The sequence below is a fragment of the Gambusia affinis genome, linkage group LG19 (assembly GCF_019740435.1).
Source record: "Gambusia affinis linkage group LG19, SWU_Gaff_1.0, whole genome shotgun sequence".
NCBI lineage: Eukaryota > Metazoa > Chordata > Actinopteri > Cyprinodontiformes > Poeciliidae > Gambusia > Gambusia affinis.
The window spans coordinates 16,567,712-16,580,237 of NC_057886.1; the positions used below are offsets into that span (position 1 = coordinate 16,567,712).

The following is a 12,526-nucleotide window of genomic DNA, read 5'->3' on the forward strand; positions in this document are numbered from 1 at the left end:
GACGGTTCAACCACACAGCCCAGACTCCTGCTCAGTGGTCAGAGTGGATTAACATTTGTTAAACTGGGGTAAGGAAATGATTCTCAGACACTTTTGTCACAGGTTAAGAGAAAACGTCATCCCTAGAGCAGCAAGTACAAATGAGCTGATGCTCAAGCAACATGAGACTGAATAATAAATGAGAATAATAACATATCAAAGACTCCAGGGAGGAAAAGTAACAAATAGATTGTTTAATTGAATTCCCAACAGGAAACGAAACAGAACTTTGAATCATTCAACCCTAAAAACATCTTTGACTTGTCATTTTTCCAACACATCTGCAGTCAGCCATGACGGAAGACAGATACGCCCGAGGCCCTGCCTGCAGGGTTGACAGCAGCCATGAATATCCACACCAGGCTGCAATTCTCATTTAGCAGAACCAAGACATCCAGCCACCTGTCATACCCACTTTACTTTAATTTGATGTATATGGTCGTATGATGGATGCATTTAAAGCAAACTCGCAACAATTACAGTGCTGAAGACATTTATTGGTACCTCTAAAGATGCATAAAAATATTTTGTATCAGAAGGATAATTTCCCACTGAGAAATTTAAGAGAAATCCAACCTTTGAGTCCATTTGTTAGATTTACTTGGCCTTGATTTATTCATTTTACACTTTTACTCTTGTTCAAAGACACATTAATTACACATTTTCAGTTCACTGTCAAAGTCTGCAGTTTTGAAATGTTAATGTTCAGGTAACATTAACATTACCTGAACATAACAAAGTTCAGCTGAAAGAGAAACAGGCCCATAGCATCACAGATTCACTACCATACTTATAGAAGAGGTATTTTGACACAAACTCACCCTTGGTTTCTAAAAAAGTACATTTTTACTCTCATGGGCAAAGAGCTAACAGTTCCAGTCAAAGTCCCAATAGCATATAAAAAACTCCAATAAGCATGTAGCTACTGTTTACCTGCCTACTGTTGCTATGGTGAGTCATTGAGCGTGAGTGAAAGAAATGGGATTCTAGGTCATATGATCTTTATCCTCCAGAAAAACAGAAAATTCTGGATTACTTACATCTAGGGTTGCGCAATAAATCAATTTGATCAATAAATAAATTTTTTTTCCACAACGGCACTACTTCGATTTCCATAGTTCAGAATGATGTTAGCCCACCTAAGACTACCATCTTTTTTTGATGAGGATGTTTTAGAGCTTCTATTTTTTACAACTTTGAATTCAGGTCAACTCACAGGAATAATTTAAATAAAAACCTTTTTTTATAATATTTTCTCTTCTTTAAGGAAAAAAGTGAGGGGAAAATGGGTTAAAATTGAGAATTTAAATCTGTATAAAAAATGCCGATTTTATTTTTAAGCCCTAGTTACATCTATTTTAATTGCATCGATTGTTGTTTTTTCTTTATCACACGAGATGCGTACTTAGAGCTCAGGCTTGAGGTTTTCCAAGGAAATGAGCCAGAAAATGAAAAAATTGTGTCCTTGTAAAAAGTTTACAACTTTAAAGATTCAAAACTACAAAAAATGGCAAGAATAAAAATTACTTTACATTAGCTCTGCAGATTAAAATTAGCAAGGACTTAAGTCATTTAGTTCTGACGATATGCAGTAGATGAAAGCCTCTCGCTTTAAAACCTGGAAGCTAATCCTCAGCGTAACCCAGTAACTCCATCCAAAACCTGAAGATTTCAACCAGAAGCAGCTGATTAGTGGAACTTATGAATGTCAAGTGTACAGATATGTTGGTGGATTTTACTGATAGCATTATTTAGCGAGCCAAAGCACCTTACATAACTTTGGCAATTTCGGAAGCCAAAATATTAAGAGGATGTACACTCCTAATCAAATTATGCATTTCCCATCTGCAGCACAACGGCACTTCATGTTGGGATGCATTTACTCCAGAGCTCATAAATTAAGCAGAACCGGACGTCATCTTTGTAAGCAGCGGGTCCCCATATGCATGCAGGAATGTGTAGTGTGGGTGTGGTGGCTTGGTTGGCGGGCTGGGCCTCATAAACATCAGGACTAGTTCAGGGAGAGGTCAGAGGAAAAACAGTTGGCCGTGTACAGTGGAAGACCCACGAGATACATCCAAATGTCGTCCAGCTTCCCCCTCCGCCCAAAAGCCCCCAGGGAAAAACAAAAGGGAAAACGTGCACACGTTCCCAGATGACGAGGACCACGGCACGGATATGGTCGAGGGTCACGAGGCGGGAGACGAGGTTACGAAGGGCTGGAGGGGTGTGGAGGCGGGCAGTGGAGGATGCAGATGTGCGGTGCGGTGGAGAGGAGAGGCACGATGGGAGGAAATACAAGAAGCTATTGTTTGGAAAGAAAAGATAGGAACGGAGCCACGAGAGAGGCAGCTGAGGATTATTCACCACAGACATACAGAACACCAGTCAGACATTCCCAACTAGTCACCTGATCGGGAAAGGTCACTATGCTTTTCAGGAAGGGATGCAGTTTATGTTGAGGTGACATTACCTGCAAACATAGAACAATGGAGAGGCTAAAAGCAACTGAAGGGCGAGGCATCATTCTTCTTGTAAACGTTTCCACTACAGAGTTCAACAGGGTGGAGATGCAAATAATACTTATCAATGAAAACGCAACCCACAAATTCCATGATTCTCAAACTGTAGTACAATGGCCACTGGAAGTACTTCTATTGTCCTTCATGGTAATTGGAAGAAAATTCTAAGTTCCATCTTTTAAAGCACATATGTCAGAGTCAAGTCCGGCCCGCGAGAAGATTTTCTACGGCCCCTGGGATGATCTTGATCTATTATTAGAACCGGCCCGCAGCAAGCCGGCACCCCGTCTGAAACCCCCCCCTTCGATCCTCTCAATTTACGAAGGGCCGGTCCGCTGCACTAGACCAAATGCGTCATTTAAAAAAATCTCAATGAACATTCGATCAGTCCGGCCCTCGGCTTGTAGCTAGATTTTTTATTTGGCCCTCCGTCCATTTGACTTTGACACCCCTGTTTTAAAGGAATCAAATTGCAATGTCAAGAAATGTCAAGAAAGAGTATTGATGTTCTGTTCCCTTTAATGGTCTGAGATTGTTGAACAAATTAAAGAGAAAAGAAAAGCTGATAACTCAAAGTTATTTTAATGGGAGACAAGAAGCGAGCGAAAATTTGTTTGAAAATTCTGAAGGCCACAGAAAACACAGACAGTGTGGAAACTAAATCTGCACTAAGTGTCATAATAAATTATCTTCTTAACTGAAAGCTTGAGGGACTTTGGGGATTGAAAGAAACCGGATTATTTCCCCAAAGCGATCACATCAGTAGATTAATTTGTTTCTAGAACAATCAGGTCAGTCATGAAACAGAAACAGGATGAACACCCACCTCCTCTACCCCCATTCCGCCTCCAGCGCTTACTAGAAAGCAGCGAGTTGGGAGTACGTGGCTGAAGCGATAAGAAGCTGTTGATCAAGGCCTTCAATGAAAAATCACACTGCATTAAATCACGATGATTACCACCGCACCCTGTGACTGCGGGTGAAAAAAAACAAATCACTGCCTGCCTCTCTCCGGCACTACTGTTACTCCTCATCTGTGCAAATCGTGCAGAAACAAGCTGATCTCATCCATGAGCTCAACATTTTATCTTTATTCAGCCGGAGAGGAAGATGTGTTCGGGAATGACAGACACATAAATCTGCTTCTCTTTAGTTGGATGTACAACTCGGGAAGTCTTGAAACAGCATCATGATGTGATGAAACCATTAGCCGCAGTGAGACAGCAGGTAGCGCCGCGCTCTGTTAGACAAGGTGTGTGCTGAATTTGTGGCCAGGTTGGAACTTTTTATGCCCTGATTATCTGTAATTATCGTTTCTCAAAAGTACAAAATATGAATGCATAAAGAGAAAAAAGCAAACTTCTTCTTGGAATGGTTGTTAAAGAGAAAATATATATATAAAAAACCAAACCAGGAATGTGTGGAAATGGGGAAATAGCGGTGGTGTTCCACAACATCATCATGTGATACTTCAGTCAAATAAATGTCAAATAAATATTCTTATGTAACTTCAAAGTACATGCAGGAAATAAGAGCACCATTATTAGGAAAGGTTATAGCACCAGAAGCTTTAAATGAGTGGGTGAGGAAAGCCCTATTGGGCCGAAAAATAAACAAGACTGCATATTACTGAGAGAGGTTGCGTTAGTCTGAAAAATTTAATTATTCTTTTTCAAGCAAAAACTAATTTATTTCACATTAAACGATGAGTTATACTGAAACTTATGAATGTATTTATCATGTTATAAATTAGAGACTACCACAAAATGAGACAGCAGTTTTCTGGGATCTATCTTGGATTGAAAAATGTTTAGCTGGATAAAACACAAGGAGATAAACCTGATGAATCGCGTGAAATAAGGAAAACAGGTCAGATTCTTTAACAGATTATGTCTGAAAGCTGCGTAGACAAGTAATGGTTCTGCTTTTAGCCTGATGGCAACAGTTCAAAACGTCCACAGAGAGGATGTGAAGAGTGTCTGACAACATTCAGAACCAAATTCAGATTCTGAAGGAGCGTAGAGACTCTAAAGATGTTCTCAGCTCCCCTCACAATCTGCTGCAGGACCATACTGTTGAAATTCAGTGTCAAAATCCCAACTACTGAGGATGCCTGACAAAACATAAATTAGGTTTTAGGAGTAAAATACAGACCATATATTATATTTTGATGTTGCTTATAATCCTAGTATTACTATATGAGGGTTTGCTGCCACAAGAGCTGAAGAAAAGCGTATGGAGTTCCATCTTTAAAAAAATGTTTTTAGTAATTGAATGAAGTTTACCAAACTTACTTTATTAATGTTTGTTTAACTTGAAACTTAGTAAATTTACTTTAAATGTAATTCCTTGTGACCGATTAATGAAGTTCACTTGTTCTCTTTCTTCAGTGTAGAGTTTTTTAAACTTTTTAAGCAGGCTTACTTTTAAAAACTTTCACATGAAAACAGATGTCAAACTTTGGTTTATTGGAATTTAGACTTAGGTGAGTTAATTTTAATTGTCTTAGATTAGTTTTGGTAATTTGCAATAAGAGATTTAACACTCAACTACTGATTCTGTACATTTTTTTACCTTCCCTCTGCCTAACTTTTTCTGGCTGCAACATAGATATAATATAGAGATAACTGTTTCTTTATATGATTCATGAAAATAACTGTCATATCGGGAATCCAGTTAAATTGAAATATGTCAAGAAATGTGACTTCTTTTGGTTTGAAAGACCTGGTTCAGAAATATAGCGAAGCCTGCCTGCCATTTCTTTTATATCATCACATGAAAGCTCAGCGCAGACAGGCCTACTGCCTCCCAGCCTCCTTCAGTCTCTGGCCCTGTCACAGCAGATACCTTTGATCTGTCTAATCAGTGAACATCAGGAACCATTTTGACAGAATCCTGGGTGGAACATCTTCTCCACACACAGACGCTCAGCATCCAGCTCCATGTGAACCCTAAGATGCTGGAAGCTGATGTTTAGACGGGAGCTGGGAAGGTGGGGTTCTTTCCCACATGAGGTATGAAGAAACCTTGGAAAAAGGACGTGCAAACAATCTAGGCATGTGTTTTTACAATGCTAATGTCTGTCCAGACAGCTGGAGAGCAAAGACTGGCAGTCTTCCCTGAGAAACAAGAGGTGATCCTCTGCCTAAGCCAGCAGGGAGAAGAGTGTTCAACCACATTTCCAGAGTGTTCCTCCTATAGGGAGCATATTCTACACAGAACGCTGCAGCATGTGTTCTCACAGGGGTGAATGACATCAACTGGATATGATAAACGCAAACATTTGGGATTCGTAAAACCACCGGTCCCACAGCTACAACGCTGTTAACTGTTGCTGTAAATTGCAGAATGCTATACTTACAAATGAATTCCTGTCAATGTAAAGGGACACACGCACCTGCACTGGCAGGCTCCCAAAGCTCTTTATCATTTTTTTGTTCTCCGTCGAGAAAAAGGCCAAATTTCATTATGTGCTCTGAGCCATTTACACCCACACATGCTGTCCCAAATCTAAACGCTCCATTCCTAGATCCTCCTGCACATAAAAAGTGGGAATGAGAGGCAAAGTGATAATTTAGAAAACAGGAACAATATCCTTTAACTAATAACCTCCTCATTCCAGCTGGCCTGACGATGTAAACACAAAAAAACCTAAAAGTTTTCAGGCTCATCACACCCCCAAACAGGTGCCTTCTCTCCCTCAGTCCCCATCTTTCTTCCATTCTGAACTTTGACCTGAAAGCACAGGTGACAGGTGTGCTTGCATTAGTGCAGTCATGCTCTGAGGAAAACGTTGAACTACATCTCACATTAGTGAACAGTGGAACCTTTTCCAACAGCTTTCAGATTATTGCAAAAACAAACGCAGGATGCAAAGCGGCCTCCAGACCTAAAAGGGTTTTAAGCTTAATGCAATTATGAGAGTTTAGTATTTTTTGATTTAAAACATATTTTTCATGGTATGACTTAATATTTAATATAGACTATTTTAGGAAATTTAGTGGTTCCAAAATGGGAAACAAGCTTTTAAGATTGTGCACTTTGTATTTTAGCATTGATTTTATATCTCCATGTAATTTTCGTGTTATTTATTCATATTTTTACACCAACCTGTAAAATGATTACAGAGACATTTTGTAAATTATTATGAAAACAAATTGTTGAGCATGTTAAAATGCCCATGCTCAACAAAGTGAAAACCCCCCAAAAACATTTAACTTTCAGTGTTTAAATTTCCATTTCATTGAATTCATACATTTTTAATTAATCCTTGCATGACTCTGTTAGCAACTGACGGAAAACATGTCTGAGGCGGTGCTGTACCTGCAGCAGCATGGACCAGGACGCTCTGGTTGGGCCGCAGGTTGCCAAAGTCAAACAGCATCAGGTAGGCAGTGATGTAGTTGACTGGGAGGGCAGCTGCCTCCTCAAAACTCATCCCGTCTGGGATGAGGAAGGTGTGGCTGGCTGGAACCACAGCCACCTCCTGCCACAGCCCAAAGCGGTTCAGCACCATCACCTTGTCACCAACCTAAAAAACAAGACAGCGAATGATGAAACGGACTCACTGAAAATCAGAAAACAAATGGTGCCAAGGAAACATTAATCGTCTTGGCTCGTAATTCCTGTGACTCACATCCTGGTAAATGAATAAAACAATCCCATAATTTTTAAAGCAGTGGTTCTCTGGAGTTTCAGCAGTTACTTTTCTAATTTCTTGCATGAGAAATTAGCAAAGCATTGTGTAGCAATGCTATTGCTAGCTTGAGCGTTAATAGAAACACCTTGCGGTGATTTGGGGCAATGTTATTTTAAGGCTATTTAGGTCCAAATCTTTTTTTATATACATTTTTAGTACATTTGATTAAAAAAAAATTGTCATTTGCTTCTGCTTATGTGTGGATCCCTGGAAGTTTGTCGTTACGTTTTTGCTCATTTTTCTGGGAAACTTACCTAGAGCACAGAGCATGTAATATTCAAAAGAAAAGTTAGCTTGGAAGCCGAAATACTTTGCCAGACGTTTGCAAAGCAGCCAGGAAAGTAGCATTCAAATCCTTTGGCACTGATTGATTTCACCCCCCAATAGTGGCAACAAGGAAACGATGGGGGCTTATGCTGAAGTGCCAAGATAGTTTAAACTATGCATATTCCACACTAATATTATATGACAATTGACAAAGATATTACTTTAAGGCTGTGGAAAAATAAGGAGCAAAATCTTGAAGTCATTGGTGTCCTGCCATGTGAACCTGAACTGCTTCTTTGATACATTTGTGAAAGACGCAAATTGCATGCAGGGCTAGTAAGAATGGGAAATATTGTTTGCTCAGACAAGGTCATTTGCTAAAAAAGAAACAGTAGGCATGCGAAGGCACAACCATTCGTAAAAAATAAAATAAAATTTGTATGGCTGAGAACATGGATGGCTCAAAAGTCATCAAGAAAAAAACATAACAGAAGAATAAAATACCCAAAACAACACAATTGTTTTTATAGAAATAAATGTGATTAGGGATAAAGATTAATCATGATGATTTGATTGTTGAATTATTGCCAACTAGTTTAATAATTAATTAATACAGACTGAAAAAGGTCATGTGATTAAAGAAACCAACATATTTGGGCCTGTAATGAAGCCAACACTGTACAAAGATTACATACATTTTGCATTGAAGATTAAAACACTTTTGCCTATAAACATGTTTTTTTCCCCCCAAAACTCCTAGAAAAAAGCTATAACACTTTTATTCTCCAATTCAAAAAAATGAATTGAATAATTTATTTTTATCTTTTAATGTATTTGTCTTACTGTAGAACAAAGGCTTAAGTGGTTAAATGAAAAATCTGCAGAACGTAATTTTTTTTTTTTTACCGTTTAATAACCAGAATAAATCAATAGAATAATCAAATACTGAATTAATTGTTAGTTACAGCCCTTAATGTAATTTTCACCAACAGTTTTGGTTCCTTTACATATTAAGAGCAACATGTAGCAACCTGTGCATTCCCATCTCCTCAGCACCCAACCTTTCCTTATCAAAGCAGGATCCTCAAATACACAACTGTCTCTTTCCAGTAGAATGAGCCATGATATAAACTTCCCCCCCAGCCCCAAAACCAGCCAATCAGGAGAGCTCACTCGAGGGACACAGGAAACAGAGACGACAGCGGCATTATAACTCTCTTCCTGTTTTCTTCCTCCCCCCTCTTATCCAGTCCTCCCAACACAGCCTTCCATCTCACCCCGTTTCCATTCTCCTCACTTTTTCTCTTCCCTTCTTTCTCTTTCACTTCCTGAGTCGTTTTCCTCTTACAACTTTAGAACGTCTTCCTTCCCCTTCTCCAGTTCCCCTCTGTCTCATCCTGTCTGTCCTGTGTGGCGCTCCTGCTTTCATCCCCAGCTCCTCGTTTTGTTGTCTTCTTTTTTTCTTCTTCTTCCCCCCCTTGTGAGGAGTGTCCCCCTTCCATCCCTTCTTCCTCATCAGAGTAACAGGACAATGGGGCCCATCTTCTCCCCTGGCTTCTCTCCACTCATCAGCCTCCCTGCCAGATTCTTCCTCATGGCTGAGCATAAGACAAGCTCTCTCCTCCTGGGAACAAACTCTCTCCACCCAGACTTCTCTAATGGTCTGGAGGGAGCCATGCGTCTCGCTGTCAATCCTCTCCAATTAAGAGAGATTCCCATCTCTTTCTTTCCGAGCCCTCGACTCACTGTCATTTGGTTTACTTTCTAAACTATATAGAATTTAATTTTGTTGCTGTCGCTTGGTTTCTTTTTTCTTTCTACATCTCCATCTTTTTTGTCAAGGCGTTGGAGTCTTCAAACTCATCAAGCTCACTGGATAATTGGGGTGCAGTGCGCTACAAAAATCGATATGCGGGGGAGTTCAGGCTTTTACAGAAAAAAAAAAAACATGACTCACTCAGTCAAAAGGATCTGCCACTACTCTTTCATGCCCATGCAAAGCATGTGAGTTACTGTCAGTCATACAGACACGTTGGTAGGAACATTCAAAGGCAAGCAAAAAGGCCTTGTGACACTTCTGTTTCAACATCTTCACAGCGTGACACAGAAACAAGCAGTCACTTCTTGCATTTCCTCTCAGCCTTCTTTCTGAGAAGTCTCAGTTGGGGTCAGGAGCGAGGGGGGAGGTCACCGAACAAAGACACTTCCAGTTAACTTTATATGAATAGACTTAATCAGATGGTGATTCAATTTTGGGGTATGCAGGCCCCCCGAGTCAGCTGGCTTTGTAGTTCGGAGCTTTGACAAGCTCAGCAAAAAATGTATAAGGGTGAACAGATTTTTTTGAGCCGGGTTTCTGAGTCAGGCAGAGGCAAAGAAAAAAAAGGTTAAATGCAATATTTATGGAGCTCACTCATCTGTGACTAAAGCCTGTGGGGAAACTGAACTTTAAGTGATACACTGCCTTAACACCTCTTACATGATGTTTGGATGAAGTCCATACCCAAAAATGAAATAATAAGAGTCTCGTTTTGCATCAATTCAAATATTTTGGGCCTCTTACTACTTTAGTTTAGATTTTTTTTGTATAAAGCTGCACAGATTAAATGTACTTTACTAACAAGATAAATTTTATACTGGTTTATTTGTACATTTTCAAACTTTTGACAGAAATATTGTGAAAAAAATTAATTGGTTGAGTCTGGCTCATGATACTACGGTTAAAGACGATGGATGAGCAGATTCTCACTGTAATGGATGACACCAGTTTTTTATATACTGTATGCCAAATTGACAGTTAGCCAGGATCAAACAGACGACTTATCGCAAATGATGTCATTGCAGTTTTCTACTATGTCACCACTGCAAGGTTTGTTAATATCATGCAGCGTTAATGTACTTAATATTTTGTATGAGCCAGAACTCCAGCAAGCCATTAGGCTGCAACATCTGCAGTCAGATTTTGTTTTAATTCTTGCCTACTTTCATATTTATGTATTATTTTGTGAATAAAACAAATCTGGATTTACCAAATGAGTGCATTTAATCCATTGCTGAGATGTCCCCAATGAAAAAGGGCTCCTATGATTACCTGTCCATCATGTGACTTGCTTTTTTAGCTTTTGTATAGGCAGAGCTGTGCAGAAAGCAGCTGAAACACTAGTCACTGATAATTATGATGTTCGAAGCAATTTTATGATGTATAAGAATAACTTTTTTGTTCAATTTTAACACAAGATTAACTTGAACCACACTGAGATATTATTTTACAAGTTGATCTATCAATGACTACATCAAAACAGAGAGTGAACATGTTAGTGTTAGCTTAGCATTTCAGTAACATTTGCCTCATGAAAACCCAACTGAAGCAAGATGTGTTTACTGAAGACTGAAGCCGTATGTAAGCTAGTAACTTTGAAGCTTCTCTTTTGCTATTCAAAAGAGAATAGAGCGCATCATCTCATCTCATTTTGCAACTGGACAAACAAAGTGAAAGTTTTCACCTTAGAAAATCAATACAATTTTACTGTTTGCTTTGTGTTGTTCTTTAAAAGTGAGCAACAAGTTGTCTTGCTTGTCATTAGAGGTATTCAGATATGATCAGTGGGTAAAGGGGTTTTCTCAAGATGACTTGAGACCAGATAGATAGGGAAAGGGGGATGGAGGAAATACCAGACTGACAATGTGGACCGGAGGGAGGTAATTGAGAACATATGGATCAGATCCTTCCAAAACTCGCCAATGGAGAGAGCCTCCGTGTTTTTTAAACAAGCCTGGATGAAGAGGGGGAAAAAAGTGCTCCTATTTGGCATCAGGAGTACTTTGGTGTGATTTGTGATATTTCCTCTCTCTCTCTTCGCTTACTCTAAATTACTCTCCCAACAATCCCTCTTAGGTCATGTCGGGTGAGCTCACTGCAGGCTCACTCAACATTACCGAGGATCTGAATGAGTGCTTATTTTGTAAAAGTTATAGAATTACAGCAAAATATAAAATCTGCAAGACAAAAGAAGTGGAATCAATCATCAAACGGATAAGTGAGCCAGGATAAAGTCTGCCAGGACATATCTAAGACATCCAACATAGATTACATTTCTATACGAAAGTTTATTTTCAATAGAGAAATCTAAATGTTTGCAATATTAATATCATAAATTCATATTAAACGTATTTTATGGTTCTGAGAGACAAACAAATTAGAGAGCGAGAAATGCCAGAAAGATGAAATAAAATCCCATTTGACTTGCTGCATATGTTACTTAATCTGTTTAAAAAGTATCATGTGTTTGGAGCTTTCTTAGGAGGAAACACTCAGACACACCCTTTATGTGTCTGTGTGTGTGTGTGTGTGTGTGTGTGTGTGAGATGGACAGAGCAGCAGAGAGTGAAGCTCCCTAAATAAAAGCTGCAACATCGTGGTCAGCAATTTCCCTCTGTGCTAGAAGTAAAAAAAAAACAAAAAACGGATCTCAGAGATCTCCAGTCATTAGAGGGATTGGCTCTTAATTCAATTAGCTAAAAAAAAAAAAGTCTGCCAGTGGACGTGGGAGTGTGATGACAAGCTGCATATGTGCGCACGAGTGTGTCGTTTGTGACCTTTAAACCCAATCAACATCACTAACAATGAAGAAAACAGCAATAAATTAATCTGGGCTGAACTTTCACCGTGCACCCCTGATTCCGCGTGCATCCTGAGCTGAGACGCACGCGCCACGCCCAGCCAGGTGAAGTCAGTCTGCTCGCGCTTGCAACACACATGTGCGAATCAGAGTGTTATCCGGAATATGATGCTCAAACAATGTGAATCATCACGCTGTGTGTTAGGTGAAATTGCCTTTCAGAGACGTTGCCGTGGTGATGCCATGCAGCCAGGAAAGAGCCACGAGCGACCGCTGGCCTGTGACTCATCACGAAACGCAAAAGACACTAAACCCCCACACTCAGCCAAACAATTCGCGCGTTTTATTACTTTTCTTATAGTAAGATTTGACATTTAATC

The 12,526-nt window shown here is 39.5% G+C and overlaps 1 protein-coding gene across 1 annotated transcript in view; it reads right to left on the reverse strand.

Moving 5' to 3' along the window:
• The window catches only part of vat1 (vesicle amine transport 1), a 37,551-nt gene that overhangs the window by 23,200 nt on the left and 1,825 nt on the right, over nucleotides 1-12,526 (reverse strand). Inside the window, exon 2 of the mRNA XM_044101246.1 lies at nucleotides 6,885-7,092. Within this exon, the coding sequence (XP_043957181.1) occupies nucleotides 6,885-7,092 (208 nt within the window). The remainder of the gene's footprint in view (nucleotides 1-6,884; nucleotides 7,093-12,526) is intronic.